The sequence below is a fragment of the Vanacampus margaritifer genome, chromosome 11, assembly GCF_051991255.1.
Source record: "Vanacampus margaritifer isolate UIUO_Vmar chromosome 11, RoL_Vmar_1.0, whole genome shotgun sequence".
Taxonomy (NCBI): Eukaryota; Metazoa; Chordata; class Actinopteri; order Syngnathiformes; family Syngnathidae; genus Vanacampus; species Vanacampus margaritifer.
Genome location: NC_135442.1, coordinates 10,516,223 through 10,533,128, shown reverse-complemented (window position 1 = coordinate 10,533,128; position 16,906 = coordinate 10,516,223). Strand labels below are relative to the sequence as shown.

Below are 16,906 nucleotides of genomic sequence, written 5' to 3'. Positions count from 1 at the left end.
ATAAAGAGTAATGAAAAAATGCACGAGTGGGAGGGATCTGAGTGGATGGATGGCTAGTGTGAGTAATAATACGTCGTCGAGAGGGAGGGAGGAAGAGAAGAAGGAAAGCGTGGCCCTTGCAGGCTGATGTATGATGGCGGCTGCGGGTGGAGGGATGGTGCAGAAAGCGAGATGAGAGCAAGGGGAAAAAGTCACGGCGATAAAATGGTGAAAGGACTAGTGATGCAGGATTAACTTGTGACATTAACAAATATCGTTGCGATGTAAAATACCAACAAAAATAATGTATGCTTTGCGGAAGATCATATGTCACATGAGAAAGTTTTACGCTCAAATTAAGACGTCACCGGTAGTCCGAATATCATCAGGCCTTGAAGGAAAAAGTGGCTACCGATGCTTTAATGCTCGTCATGCTAACAAATAGCTTCGGTGCCGTGGTGTACTTAAACACTTCCAACAATAGGTAGTTGAACACAAACTTTTACTGCAGCAACTCTCTGTATTACTACAACAAAAAGACAAAGAAGAATCTGAAAACATGCAAATTTTTTGACTTTTGTTTAGCAGACAGGTGAACAAGCAATGTCTAGGCTACGCTAGAAAAAAAACCTTTTATTTTTCTCTCTTGCATCCAAGTTGCTGAGCACACAATGCCAACCCTGAATAACGGCAAACAAAGTAAGCAAAGTGACAGACTAGTGACGCTTAAGTGTCTTTCTGCTTAATTAATATTTCCCCCGGTCCGTTGTTTAATTCTCCGCGCAGAAATTAAGTTCAGTCTATCTAACACAATGGGATTCATTAGCAGCGAAGGGATAACCACTCCCGATGCAACCACGTGCATCCTAAATAAGTCACACATGGATGGTTACGTTCCTTCCGCGGTATCATACATCATCGTCATTAAAAACTCAAGGTAAAAAGATAAACTATATGAAAGCAGCGAGACCGACTGAAGGTAGGTAGACACTTTTAATCAGATTGTATTAGCTGCATATTATTTCCCAAAATGATCTGCGGGGCTGTCAAGCTGAAAAACTAAATCAGAATGGCATGAATTTATCTTTTAAATTATGAAAGCAGTACCCTGAGACTTATTACTTTTCAGTGATTTCCCTCTTTATCAACAGGAATTCTGATATCAGATTGCCTAAGGCAATAATCCACAACCTTTCATCACAGTCTCCTGGCATTGGCAATCTTTACTATCAGAGCACTCACCCAGAACAGAGCCGAACCTGATATGCATTGTTGGGAAAGTGCTATAATGATGCTAGCTAATAAATGTTAGGTTGTATTTCACACAAACATAAAAAAAATAATTTAAAAAATCACAATTTACAATCAATAATCATGCCCAAAGACATACCTACAGCCATCACTTTCCTGAAATACTTCCGTTTTTTTTCTTCTTCTTTCACCTTTACACCGTCTCAAACTAAGTAGTTTGCCGCCGCCTAGTGGTTAACAATGGAATTACACCCAACGTAAGACAAGTGTTAGACCAAATAGTTATTAACTGCACAAAAAGGATCCGCGAAATCGCCGGCCACAAACCTGGAACTTATTATGATGATGCTGAGTCGTTTTGGAATCACTTTGTTTACTTTCAAATGAATTTGGGTGGCCCATTGATACAAAATTGGATCATATCATAGCAGTGCCTGAAAATGAACAGGTAGTCAGCCATTTTTTTTCTGAATCCTGCTATGTTGGGGCGAATTTCAGGGCTTGTACTTGACAAACTTCTACAAGGGAATTAAATTAATTAATTCTCTGTATTGTATAAAGTATTAGTATTACTGCTATTGTATACCTCCTTTTTGTAACAATTTCATAGCCTCCATCATGCTAGGTTGCAGTTGCTAACCATGTGGCCTAATGGATAAGGCGTCTGACTTCGGATCAGAAGATTGAGGGTTCGAGTCCCTTCGTGGTTATATTTAACTTCTAACTCCACTTATTGATGGTCAGGGGTGGATTTCATAACTTACTGTATTCTCATTTCCATATGTGGTTCAGAGTTTAATTTGTGGTGCATAGAACACAGAACTTTTTTCCGATATTTTAGATTACCTTTATGTAGCGACGCGAGGGCCAACATATTGGTTACATTTAATTACAGTTACAATTTGATGGCATCCTGGCATCCCCAATTGATGACTAAGAGCTGTTGTATCCTGTTGGCGGGACGTTTCAGAGCTGGCACGGAGTGAGAACGCGTGCGGGGAGGATTCCCACGACGGGGCCGCTCGCGCCAACTGTCTGTGAGTAAGCAGCTGCCTCACGCGTCGTCCGTGGTTTACCTGTCACTCAGGTCGTCATAGGCATTGCAACCAAGATTAGCCTGCTGCCTGTGAAACAACAGTGCCAACCCCCTCAATCACTAATACTCTTAATGTAAATTTGATAAAAGGCTACTTGCTAAGAATCAGACAACATGAGTGGAATCTAATGTTTTCTGTATGAAAATCAAGGTGAAGGTAATTGCTGAGTTATTGTGCCTGTACAAAAAAAAGCAGTGACACTTTTAACTTGAGGTATGTGCTTTCAAGCTTCCAATATTTTCTACTTTCAAGATAAACTAAAATATGTCAGTTGCCTGTCCACCATAGTCTAATGTTTCCACTTTCTCCTGACTGTAAACATGTTTTTTTTTAAATTGGTTGTCCTATGAAATATTAATACAATGCTTAGATCTGTCTGTTTTGGTGGCATACAGTCACATATAGTCTGTGAGAGATCCATTCACACCTGCAGTTTTTATTTAGATCGAATGGTGTTGGTGCGAGGAGCTAAAAAAGGAAATGTTGGTTATCATGTTCCTTGTTTAGATTACTGTAACTGCCACAAGAAGAAAACCTTTATCTAAAAACTCATCATTTTGTTAATAGGGCATATACTGTAATGTGGGGAAATTCTCTTTTAAGTGATTGCAAACAAAAGTTTAATAACGGCTTCCTCGATGCTCTGCCAATTTCAAGCGACCATTAGGTAAGCAGGGCTGCAGTGTTAGAACAGATTAATGTTAGTTTGGCAAGGGTGATGGTATATTTCAAATGTAAATGTTTCATGTTAAAGTAGCCTGTGATGTTTTATCTGTAAACAAATGACAATTTCCTGCAGAAGTCTCCAATAAGATCACAAAATGTCGCCAGATTTGCTTCTATTTTTATTTATTTTAATATTCACTTTACGGAACGTTGCTAATTTGGCAACATTGACTCACACTCATGTCATCGCCCCCCTCATGATAATGAAAGCCATACTCTACATTTGCATTATACTGATCCGACCCTCCAAAACCCACGTCATTTCAATAATAGTGTTGCAAGTGGATATTAACTCATTCACTGCCATTGACGGCTATTAATGTCAAAAATTCATTTGAACAATTTCTATTAGTTTAACATTTTTTTCCCCACTTTTGTTAACAAGAGTATGAAAACCTATTTTTTTAAATTGTACATTTAGAACAGATATGAAATTTGTGATCAATCGTGAGTTAACTAGAGAAGTCATGCGATTAATTACAATTAAAAAATGTAATCGCCTCTTGCCCCAAATTTTTAATAATGTTTTTTTAAAAATGAATTTATGGCAGTGAATGAGTTAAGTGTGCTGTAGTTATTTCATTCTTAATTTGTTTTCACTGAAAAACATACGTATCTCAAATCATCTTTTCCCATTGAAGTGAATGGAAAAGCTATAAATTCGTTCCAGCATCACAAAAACACCAGGAAAAGATTTTGCAACATGTTTTTAAATAGCACTGTACAGTATTGTGCTTCATAAAAACTTACAGAAATGACATTATTAAATAAAATATAAAGCATTAGATAGTTTGTAGATCATGATTTCATGGTTCAATACCCATTGAGATTGTGCTTCCTCTGGTGTGCAAGTTTTGGCCACCAGGGGACAGTTTAATAATACACAAATAAAAGTTTCACAAATAATTGACAATATAATTTATTATTATTGTTTTTATCAAGAAGATGAAGACTATATGCCTATTTTGCCTTCTGTTTGTGTTCAAATATCCGTTACTTATGCTGTTAGAACTACTGCAACATTAATACTAGTTCTGTTAGCACATATATGGAGTTTTGCATTGTGTGTTAGCATTAAGCTATTTAATTTTTGTAAGTTACAGTTAGTCAGTTGGTTAACTACACCAAATGCAATTCACTGTGTTTTATGTTTAAACAAATAGTTTGAAGTTTGTTGTGACGTTTGCAGCCTCCATTTAGCAGGCTTAACAAAAATTTGGCTTGTAACTTGAAACAAAAAAATCAGTAGTGCGACCACTCACCGTGACAGGTCATTACCAGAGCAACATTACTGTAGTGTAAAATCATCAGGCAGCAATGTGTACGTCAGCAAGTGGTGAGTTTAAATGAAAGACAAATTAAGCAAGAGGATGTGGGTGACGAGAGCGCTGAAACTGCTCACACATTTGAGGAGAACCAAGTTCGACTGAGACGGACAAACAGAAACAAGTGGGGGGATGCAGGAAGTAGTTTTCACACACGCGACGTCCACGTGGCTGTCTGAGCGGAAACTTCAAAGGCTCGCTCAGTTTGGTGTGGCTTCTCTAAAACGCATCACTGCGCGAGTTAACGTTGCGGTTTTTACGGTACAGACGTCAACACGATAGCTGACTGAAATAGACTCGGAATGTAAGCGCTTTTCCTGAACAGGATGCAGCTCCACATCTACTTGCTGCTACATAAGTCTACTCGGCTACTGCTAGAAACAAATATTTTCAGTGAAAGAGAGTAACTGTGACATTTCACGCTGGACCTCAAGCAGCTTGGGTTTTGGGACCTTGATTGATTGAATACAAGACTGACTTTCATTTCATTTATTAGTTTAACAATTTGTTCTCACTTTTGTTAACGAGAGTTTGAAAACCTAGAATTGTTTTATTGTATTAGAACAGATATAAAAATTGGGATTAATCGTGAGTTAACTAGTGAAGTCATGCGATTAATTACGATTACAAAATTTTAATTGCCTGATGCCCCAAATTTTTAATAATCTTATCTTAGAAAAATAATAATTAAATAATTGTTTTTTTTTTTTAAAGAAAATATAATTAATTAATCGCCTGATGTTCCTAATTTTTAATAATGTTTTCTTAAAAAAATTTTTCATAATCTTTTTTTTTTAATGAAAAGATTATTAAAAATTAGGGCGTCAGGCGATTAAAATGTGTAATCGTAATTAATCGCATGACTTCACTAGTTAACTCACGATTAATCTGTTCTAAATGTACAAAAAACATTTTTTGCTAGGTTTTCATACTCTTGTTAACAAAAATGGAAAAAAAATGTTAAATAGAAATATTTAATGAATTTTTGTCGTCTATGCCGTCAATGGCAGCGAATGAGTTAAGATGCTTCTGTTATTATCTGTGGTTCATTAATGTCACTTGTGGTGTTTCTTAGAGCATTGAATTCAGTTCAGTAAAATCGCGGTCCAGCTAGAGTGTGGGCGTGATTGTGTTCATGTTTTATTGTTGTCCTACCATTCAATAACTGAGGTGGGAGTAAGTCACATTCTGTATTTAAGTAAGGCTCAGGTCTTAACCTTCAAGTTTCAAGCAAGTTCCGATTCCTGCCAATCCCAAGCCCGGTTATGCACAAATATCTGACCTACTCCTACATACTACCATGTGGCATAAATACTGTATTATTTCAAGATGCTGGATTATCAAAATGAATTTTTCCTGGTCCCGGATTCCTCGAGTCTCCCTATAACGCCTGCGATTCGTCTGTCTCAGCATGTTGAGGCCACCAGAAATGCGGCAAGCAGCGTAAACAGGTGGCTCATCAGATTCCTATCAATGCAGGGGTGGGAGGCAACCAAACACTAAAACCACAGCTGAAGATGTTTTGCGATGCTGTGCCGAGATACAAACCTCAGGCGTGTGGTTTGGCGGGGGCGAGTTGCTGGAGTCTGTTTACTTTGCAGTTAACTGTATTCCTTAAGATGTAATTTTTTTCACAAAACATGCAAAATATGTGTTACTGTATTTCGACACTTTCTCACATTTGGATCACTGTTGAAAGCAGTCATCATCAGCAGACAATGAACATCAAAGCTCCAAACCCTCGCCCACATCAAATCCCATTGTAGAAACAAAACAGACGTTTATTAAGTAGCTTTTTTTTTCAGTTGAATCATGCTAAAAATGTCCGCAAGGTTTGTCTTGTCCAGCTGGTTCGACCCCCCCCCTTTCATTTCCTTTTGATTTTAACTCATTCACTGCCATTGACGGCTATAGACGTCAAAAATTAATTTGAACTATTTCTATTAATTTAACATTTTTTCCCCACTTCTGTTAACAAGAGTATGAAAACCTAGAAAAAATCATTGTACATTTAGAGGAGATATAAAATTTGTGATTAATCGTGAATTAACTATTGAAGTCATGTGATTAATTACAATTAAAAATTTTAATCGTCTGACGTCCCTAATTTTTAACATCCCTCCCCCCCAAAAAAAGATTATTATAAAAATGTCTAGGTTTTCATACTCTTGTTAACAAAAGTGGAAAAAATGTTAAACTAATAGAAATAGTTCAAATGAATTTTGGACGTTTATAGGTGTCAATGGCAGCGAATGAGTTAAGATCCTTTCACAACCATCAGGTGGCTGACGTAAAATTTTACAACTCATCTATCAATGAACACAATCTGCGGCACTTTCTGAACTCATCAAACATGATCATAAGTAAGCAAGCTATGGGTGTTGCACAATCACTCTTTATACTTTTGCTATTGAGCAAAACTACATTAAGCATCGAGTCCAGGAAACCGTGGTAACCGAGGTAACCAAAGCTGAGGCCATCGCCTTTTCTGCACATACTCGTAAGTTGATAGTTTACAGGTAGAAGATGACAACAACGGAACAGCCAGTCTGAAAACAATCAGGTGCTATTAAAGAGATATGAGACATAATTATCAAAATTGTCAATTAGAATCTTGTGTTTTGTTGTACGTACCAGCAATGCTTTTGAGTTTTGAGTCCATGACACTCTACTTGCACTAAAAGTTCGAGCTTGTCAACAAACTGACTGACTTGGTAATATGTACTGCAAAGTCTTATGACAAAGGAATACATGATTAATCAGATAATCTGATTTTTAAAATATAAGTAGAAGTAAAATCTCTGCCTCGAAGATTCGCTGTGCTAATTTCCCCCCATGGACTAACGCTACTGTAGTCTCATTCACCACTCTGTGTGGAAAGAAGTTGACAAGATGGCGGCGAGCTAGGAGAGTTTATAAAAGACAGATAATGTTCAAAGTTTGGGATTGTTTAACCCATGAAAAGACGTTAACAAAATGGAAAGAAATGCTAAGTGACGTAGCGCAACAGCATGTCCACAATGCCCAATTCAAGGTATCGATGTTAGCTAATTTAGTATAGCCTAGCATTATTGAGAAAACAGCGTAAGTACAGACTAGCTAACGGCTAGCCAGTTAACAACCAGGCTAACCTGAGCTCAGAACAGACAACTTCAAAATCTCATTTGTTTTTTTAGCTATATATAGCTAGGAGAAATCATCGAGGGTGATGCGGGAAATTTGTCAGAAAATTATTATTATTATTTTTTTTTTACAAATACACCCTTGCTCATCTATCTATGCTAGTGATGTATAGTGACAGGCGGAACAATGATGCTTTTCCATTAAAAAGCAGTCCTAAAAAATAAACCTGTGAAGGCTATCCAACGTTTGCCTTTCATACAACACTGACTCGAAAACACGAAACAAATTCAACTCGCAAGTCGAGCTATCTCAATTTACAACTAAAGGAAGGTGCCGCCAAACTCGCCATCTTATGTTGTGAACATCCTGTCTGCAGTCTCAATCCCTCCTCCCTCTTGTCCTCTGACGAGAAGAGCTGTCAGCTGCAGTCAAAGAAGAAGAAGACGGCAGACGAGATGCTGTTTGGCTGCCGGATGGCCGAGCCGCCGCCGCCGCCGCCGCCGTCGCTGCTCTTGCCAATGCTGCCGATGCTGTTGCTGCTGCCAGCGGCTTGTCTGGCTCAGAGTGGAGGAGGAGACGCTGACCTGGGAGAGACCAACAATGGTTTGATCAATACAACAAGACACTTGCACTTTATCACTCACGCTGTCCGGCCGCATGGAACAGATGAAGATGATTACATTTGAAAAATGAGCAAAATGTTACTGATGTTATGTTTTTATAGATGCAGGTTTATAATGTAGTGGTGGTTATAATAGTAAAGTCATCTAAAGTATGATGATTTGTTCTGTTTGAATCATTCATAATCATCATTGTTCAATGTTAGGACTTGATACATTTGCGCAATTTGTTCTGTATGGACATTGCATAATGTCAACATATGCAAATAAAACAAACAAAAAAAAAGCAATTAATCTTAGCTTTAGGCTAATTAAAAGCTCTGATATAATTGAAAAAAAAATTGCATAAATCTGACATCCTTGTAAGAATGAAGCAATTTTTTTTCGACAGTTGTATTATTACAGGTAAAGTATTTTGCTTTATATTATATTATTTGCTTTGTAAATTTTGGCATCTTGCCTCTAAAACAGTGCAACTCAAATTTGAATCTTTTCGCGCATGATTAATAAATTAGCTTTAAAAAAGAAGAAGAAATCGTTCACTTAAAATAATTAAGTAGCGAAAATTTTGATTTGTGATTCGGGTCCTCCCCTAAATTTTTTTACTTGCGGCTCTAAAATTTCAGAGAGGCCACTGTGCTCCTAGTAAAAAAATATATATATATATATATAAAAAAGCCTTGTTCATACAGCTGTCTTTTGCAGAATAAAATGCATAATATTAAAAGAAGAATGTTGTATTTTTAAAAATCACTTGCTCAACTTACTGACGTTATTTTGGAAAATGCAATTTTATTCTCACAAGATTACAATTTCGTTATTCTTTTTTTTGTGTGTGGAAAAATACATACGACTTTTTCCCTGTCTAAAAAGTTAATTTGCTGTAACTTTTTTTTTCTCATGATAGTTAAGTTTAATATGTGTTAGGGTTGCAGAGGGTCCTTGGGAAAATATCTCCATGGTAATACATAACTGAGCTTCTCACCGCATTAGCAAATCTATGGCTTGAGTTAATGTCTTCTTTCTGCTCTTGTCCAGAATCCAAAATCATCTGCACTTCTCACATCGCCAAAGTAGAAAGCAGTTTAACCTGCAAACTAACCGGCAGTAGCAGCGAGGACGACGAAGATGAGGATGACGGCGTGGAGTCGATGATCGTGTGGTAAATGTTTTGGATAAACAGCAAGAGTTTGTGATGATGATTTGGCATCAACATGATGATTTTTTTTTTTTAAATATATTTTTTTGTTTATTGGTACTTCTAGTTTCAGCATCCCACAAGAGAAGAAATTAAAATGCCTGACAAGGTCGGGAGATTCGGTCACCTCTAGCGAACTGAAGCCCCTGGCTAGGCTCAATCTAACCATCTGTCTGAAGGGGGGCGACACCATCAACAAAACAGTCCAACTGATGAAAATCGGTAACAATTCATAAAATCACAAGGACTTGTAAAGTGTTTTTTAGGTTTGAACATTTTCATACATGTTTCTTTTTTATTTGAAAATAGCCTGAAATCCTGCACTGGGGGTTAGGGTTAACTCTTTGACTGCCAGACGTTTTCAGAAAAGGGATGCCGTGGGTGCCAGCCAATTTAAGCATTTTTGACTGATCTTTCAAGGTCCACAGAAAATTATGTGTTTGGACTATGGAAACGCACATACTACCAAATGAAAGCTTGGACTCTCATCTTTCATCAGAACAAAAAGTTTGTTTCTACCTTATTCCATTTTTCAGTAATCAACAATAGAAAATGGTTAGTTTCACCTCTGTTTTGAAAAAAACGTCTTTTAACGTCTTTGGCACTCCTCCATAGGATTTTAAAAAATATAGTAATACAAGGAATTAAAAAAAAAAAAAAAATCAACAAAGAAATGAGGTTCACCAGAAGAAGGTAACCGGTTAAGTAATAATCCAGACAAAAATACTGATTAAAAAAAATGTGGCTGAGGTCACTGGTCAAGAGTGAACTAGGTTGACTTTCAGATCCTGACTTTGCTTGTGTTGTCCTTGCAGTTAAACCTCGAAGTCCCGAGGTATGGAACGTAACCGTGATGCACGAGTCAAATCAGGCTGTGTTTTACATCCGGACTCCTTACCAGAACGACTACCTGAAAGTTGAAAGACTGCTTTTTCAGCTGCTCATTTGGACCTCCGGACAGAAAATGGTAAATAGCGGGTTAGGTCGCCCATGTTCGGGATGCATCGACGTAATCCACGTCCCAATCTTTTTACCGCAGATTCAAAATGTGTCTGCGTCAGATAAGATGGCAATCGACATGGAGCATCTCCGTAAAAACGCGAAATATTATGTCAAAGTGCGAGCGATACATATTTCTCTGAAGGGAAGCTGGAGCGAATGGAGCAACGCGTTGACTTTCTCCATTCCTGATGGTAAAGAAATGCTCCAACTGCTTTCTTGCTTTTCAATAAGACGCATGACATCCACTTGCCATCAATTGATCCTCAGAACAGAGACAAAGTCATGAGAGAGAGAAAGTGACAAGGAAGCTGATTGTGAGTCTCCTGTCTTTGGCGGTGCTGACGTCCAGCTTGGGATTCTTCTGGAAAAAAAAGTAAGAATCTCCAAATCTTTCAACGTACTGGCTTTTATTGATAATTCCGCAAACAAACAAATGCAGTTTTTCTACAGGATATTTTCTTACATGTGGCCCAGCATTCCGCATCCTAAACCCGCTCTGGTGCACAACTACAAACCCAATAAGGTGAGTTCTTGGAGAAACACAAAAAAACGTTTCATGTCTCTTGTTTCTGACTAATCAGCTTTCAATATGGCATGTTATTGCATCTTCACAGTCACAATTTTCAGGTTTGACCTTTTCTTGTGTTTTTTTCTCTAAGTACTATGGTGTCGTGTTGTCCCACATTCCAAAAACATGCTTCTTCGTGTAGTATAATGAATATATACATTTGGCTGAGGCATTTTTGCTCATTGGTAGACATCTGTCTGTTGTTAAGCTGTGACTTTGACTATTCTTTTGGTCGTTTGGCCAGGAGATGACACCGACTTTTACAACTTCTAGCTAAATTACTGAAAGAAAACAGACTTCAAGATGTCGAGGAAGAGGGTGCCTATTGTATGGTTAAGGGGAGCTGGAAACCATTACTGTTGTTTTTTTGGGTTAGGGTCATGATGTCATCATGTTGTTATTGTCCTGTATTTGTCCCATGTGATGTTCATGATGTTTTTCAGAATCTACTCCACTGTATTCAGGTCCTCTATTTCTCGTGCTTATTTTGTCATATAGAATTGAGTACGGTCCTACCTGGTGCTATTGAGTGAGACTTTTGTCAGTACATCAAAGTTTCTCTTAGTCAAGGTTTCTCCATCAAGTATTTTCTTCGAGGCTATCTGAATCCAACAATGCTCTATCACGCGTCATGATAAAGCGTACAGTGCTGGATTTCACGTTCCTTTCTTTTCTTTGATCCTTCCTCGGGTCTCCTGACAACCTCACGACTCACTAGCTGGATTCTGAAGTATTCGATTTAGGTGAACGGTATGGGATTTTTAATAGGTTTTAGGTGAATTAATGAGTACACACTCACACGCACGCACATATGCACACACACACACACACATGCAATTACTCACGCACATACTCACGCACATACAAAAAAAGAAAAAGAGAAAACAAGAGGAAAAAAAAAGAGAGAGAGAGAGCAATGATGATGACAGGTCGAATGAACAATACTGAGCTCTCTCTAGAAAAAAAAAATAATAATAATAATAAAAAAATAATAATGATAAAGCGTACAATTCTGTACAGTACCACTCAGGTGCCCCTGGCAAAAAATACTGTGAATGGCAAAACGAAAAAGTCACGGCAAAACAAAGAGGCGCCACCATGTGGCGTGGTGCCGTACTACAGATTGTTACATTTTTGGAACTGTATAACTAAAGTCCTTACTTATTTGCTACCTGAATCCAAATCTTTTTTGTCAATCTTTGTTTTCAGGCTGCCCTTCTACTCAACATAAAACCAGAGGAGTTCAGTACACTTAAAATCTACCCAGAAACAGTTGAGCGAGAAAGAGTCCTGGTTATTCGTTGTGCAGCAAATGATCCTACGCCGGCCAATTACCCCCGTTCCACGCAAAACTCTAATTGGAGCACCAGCACGGAAGAACTGGAGCTTTCCATCTCGCACAACAGCAGCTGCTCCGATGGAGAAGACAGCCTTCGGAGCGCCAGTTTGCCGCTTGTGGCGACTTCCGCAGCCAGTCCGGGAGACTTCGTGCCTCGTGCGTTAGGAATCCATCAAAAGGAGGAGGATTATGTCACAATGTCCAGTTTCTGCCAGGTCAAGTAGGACAAAGGTAGCGCAACTACAATTTGTCAAACTTCCAAATGGAAACCGTCTTCAAGTAAGCCAGAAAAGAGACTGCTGGTAAGAGGAGGCGGTCTTTGGTGTTGTCAGTGCAGAAAGACTAACACAGGCTAGTTTGGCACTACCATCAACTTGACATTTGTTGTCGAGTAATTCCTCAGATATGCCAAGTTCTTGCGATGCTTGTTAGGCAATGCGGACTGCGACTGCGTGAGACAGGAAATAACAGATTGGGCCAAATTGTTAAATCTATGCTATGATGATGGCTTTCGTTTTGGCAGGATTTATATACAGTATTATATTTATATTTGAAAGTGGTGTTTTTCGGAATATGTCATCCCGGAGTATAAGTTACACCAAAAACAGCATCATGAATAAGAAAAAAGACACAAATAGCTCCAGCAGTGTAAGAACATTTTGTCACACGAAATGAATTTGACAAAACCCAAGACCTAAGTACAGTAGAGCTCGGACTGGCACCCGAAATCCCCGGTGCTCAATCATGTTGGCGGCAACAAACGAGTTGTGTTTGGATTCAAAAGTTCCGCCTTTAACTACTGAAAAGGTTTTAGTTTAAAATGGCTGACCTAAACTGGAATCCCGTCGGTTATAACTTTTTTTTTTTAATTGAACAATTATATACAAACAAACAAGGCCCTCATGTATGATCAAATAACAAGTTATTCGACATGGATTGAGGATAAGCATTCTAACAATATAATTGAACATAGAAAATAAAAGGGAAAAAAACAACAAACAAACAACAAAAATTATATTTGTAAGAGGACTTTTTACAACAGATCAAATATTTCCAATAAAGAAACTAAATGAAGGGCTTTTCTATCCACAACCAATTTCAAAGATTTATAAAATAGCAGAAAATCATTTTTCCAGTGGAGCAGACATGGTTTTGTTTTGAAATATATGCACTTGTAAATAAAAAAAAATCCCTAAAAGCAATAAAAAGTTCAAAACAAAATCTAAAAGTATTTAGAAGAAGGAGGAGGAGGAAGAGAAGATGATGAAGAAGAAGAATCACACTGGAATTGATCTGATTCATTAGACATAACCTGAAACAACTTTACTTCCAAAACGCATTAGAACAACTGATAATAAGTTCAAATACAAATAATAACACATACTGAATGTTACAAACCTTTTCGTTGGCTAACTTTTCCTCCTTTAGTTTAAATATAAATAACTTTGGCATTACTCCACTGGCTGTCATCTGTAATTATTTTTTGCTTACCGCTACTCAAATGTCTAAGCACCTTTATTTTTATATTTTTTATATTTAACGATGTGTGTGTGTGTGTTTTTTTTTTGTCATATATATCCGCATATCAGATATCTACATGCTTACTTATCTAGTGAAGAAAAACAAGAGGAAGAACATTTTTCATCGTCCTGAAATTTGCTCTCCTCTCGTGGTTGACCACAATCCTTTATCCTGATTAGGGCTCTCTGCTGGCCGGATTGTGAAGGAGGGGATCGAACCCGGGTATCCTTAACCACATATTGTATGTTCTTTTGGCAAGATCCTGTACGTGCCTCTAACGACACACAAACGTCTGAGACAGACAGATTCCATGTGTTGTGATCTACCTCCACGATCATGACACATATCGGAACTGGGCCGCATCACCATTTAGCGTAAATGCAGCCTAAGAGATGTCATTCTTCAATGTGTTTTTTTTTCTGAGGTTTTGATACTGTATGAATCGTATGTTTTTATAACTTTTCTTGTCACTGATGAGTTAAAGCGCGACTTTGTAGCAGGGTGAGATGACACGAGGCAATTGGAGCCTCGGCGAGGGGAGCCCCTTTTGGATTTTTTGCAAAGCTGCTATTTTCTGAAGGTATTTCAGCACGCTTCATTATTTTTGAAAAAAAAAAAAAAGTTTTGTTGTTATTATTCTCATTCATGGGACAGGATGTGGACATATGGAACAGGATGTGTTGCTGCAACAATCGCATTTGCTCAAAGCTGCAAATTATACCTCATGTTTACGCGGCTATAAACATGTCTGTTTTGTTTTGTTCAATTCTACGACTGCCCATTTTGCTGCTGATTATATATAACGTATCTAACAGGTGTTACGTGTAATTAATGTTTTCTCAGACCTATACTGAATACATGGAAATGACCTTTTTTGTTTGTTTCATGTGTAAATCTGCCTCTCTGTGGTTTGGATTTTTTTGGTGTGTGCTTGATTTCCTCAAGGGGATTAAAAATATCAAGATAAAGTGGATAGCGTAAACAGACTGCATGCTTTACTAATGGTCAGTTAGCAGCCATTCATTCAGCAAGTAAAATAACGAAAGCATTAAAACAAAACTATCAATAGTTATGATTTGTCTTTGTTGTTTTTTTTTGTTAAAGTTCTGTTGGTCCTGCATGACTTTGTTTTCGACTTGACTGTATCAAATATTTCTATATATTGCCTTTACATAGATAATAATAGTCCATTTTGATTTCAGAGAAATGTCATTTGAACAGTTTGTACATGAATTGTACTGCATCACAATGAAAGCTGTACATAATAGTCTGGTTACTTCAATTAGTTGCAAAAGAGAGAGATAAATATTCGTTAGAGCTGTCAGTATGACGTATTGTCCTGAAATAATAATAATAATAATAATAATAATAATCATTATTTGCATATGTTTTATATTTATTGACATAAACTACATTTGCTATATTACAATATGTTCACATGTTTTATAGAATTTCCATGTGAAATGGATTTGCTGTATCATTTTTAAAAATATGACCGTGATTCCTGAACCTTAAAATAAGTTTAATTAAAAAAAAAAGCTGTGTGATGAACACGTAAATAACTTTTTTTTTTTTACCTACGTATGTGTTCTGTCAAATGGGTTAAGACGTTAACAGCCATCCTGTGTGTGTGCCAGTCTTACTGTACGTTGGTCACTTTTGCCAATAAATACAATTCGCAATACGGCACAAGTTTTTCTGTGGAAAAATAATTGGGATCTCTGACGTCTGTCACCAAGAAATGCTGTGAATCATCAGAGAAATGACTGGAAAGTATGTGATGATTCAGTTTATTTTTACTTTCATATCCCTCACAGTGAATCTAAAAAATAAAAAATAAATCACACAGTGGTGGTTACATGTTAAAATATTATTATTGTGTTCAATGAAGGATTTATACATGTATTATCAGGCTCTTTGATTGGTCAAATTGAGTCAAAGTAGTAGATTGGTAGACTAGATTTTTGATCGAAGCTGTAGTCATAGTTTGTTATGAGTCGTTGTAACATTATGTTTGTACCATAAGTAAGGTTTCGGGACCACCTTAAACATTTTTATCGGTTATGTAAAGACAGTAATTATTGTGGATTACTAGGATCAATTGATAAAACACAACTATGCAAAAAATGGCTTCTGTCAGCACTGAGATCAGGTGTCATCTTCAAATCTTGAACAACCTAAAAGAAAAAAGGAGCTGAAATTAATGAATCATTATATTTTTATAGTTGCAGAGAGCCACAGCAGACGAATGAAAGTCTCCGTACAAAAACAGACAAAACAACAATAACAACAAAAAACGTTGTTTTTTTGTGTGTGTGTGTGTCAGTGACAAATTATAAGAATTATTTGTTGCCCCCTGCAGTCTTGGCACTGTGCCATAACTTTTTGTTTAAAGAGGGATGGTAAACATAGGCTCCCCTAACTCTGAAAGGTGATACTTTTATATTGTGCTCACAAATCATCTGGATCACAAACAAACAACAACAATAAACGTGTTGCTCACGAGTCACGTCTCACAAGTAAATACGATTTATTTGAACAAAAAAAGGCAATGTGACACAATTTGGTTCACTTGCTACAAGGTGGAAAAGTAATAAGTCGTTGTCACACTTTCCAGTTCCAACCTTTCCGATAGTGGTTAGTCACTGGTTAGCTTTGTCACCATCTTCTTTCTAAGTATCCATTCCTTTACTCCTCAGTCACCATCCATCCTTGAGCCCCTTTTTCCTTTCCCACTGCTTCTCCGCTGATGGCGGCTATTATTAAAAGCTATGTCACCCATGGCTGTTATTGATGCCCTTTCATTATTCATTATGCTTGAGTGCCCACGTTGTAGTGCTGACTGGCTGAAAACTGGCTGACACGACACACAGGAACAACTTTTAGCAGTGTGCACGTGTCACACATTCAAATGCAAATCACACTAGGGATTTATTGAATGATAGTCCTAATACGCCTGTGTGCAGAGTCATACAGCTTGATCGGTCAGTGGATTTATATTTTGTTAATATTTTATATTCAACAGCAATTTTTTATTTTTATTTTTTAACAACGTCACATTAACTTGTTTAACTGCATCACCTGATGAACACCATATAGCCACACTTGCGTTAGCTGGTGGATGTGTGAGTGTATGTAATTCTGCTTTTCGCCACAT

The 16,906-nt window shown here is 37.4% G+C and overlaps 1 protein-coding gene and 1 non-coding gene across 3 annotated transcripts; both read left to right on the top strand.

The window, feature by feature from the left end:
- The first annotated feature begins 1,867 nt into the window (after positions 1–1,867).
- On the top strand, positions 1,868–1,940 carry trnar-ucg (transfer RNA arginine (anticodon UCG)). The gene has a single exon. It is a non-coding gene; the product is annotated as a tRNA-Arg (tRNA).
- Positions 1,941–1,953: 13 nt separating this feature from the next.
- Positions 1,954–14,821, top strand: il7r (interleukin 7 receptor). Of its 2 annotated transcripts, XM_077579638.1 has the most exons (9): positions 1,954–2,267; positions 7,878–8,104; positions 9,160–9,283; positions 9,387–9,541; positions 10,135–10,286; positions 10,359–10,512; positions 10,589–10,694; positions 10,772–10,844; positions 12,099–14,821. In XM_077579638.1, the coding sequence occupies exons 2-9, from the start codon at positions 7,957–7,959 to the stop codon at positions 12,450–12,452; spliced, it is 1,266 nt and encodes a 421-aa protein (XP_077435764.1). In that variant the 5' UTR covers positions 1,954–2,267; positions 7,878–7,956; the 3' UTR covers positions 12,453–14,821. The 2 variants fall into 2 exon arrangements, with proteins under 2 accessions (XP_077435764.1, XP_077435763.1); XM_077579637.1 differs by lacking the exon at positions 1,954–2,267 and having other exon boundaries at positions 6,573–8,104.
- Positions 14,822–16,906: the final 2,085 nt, after the last annotated feature.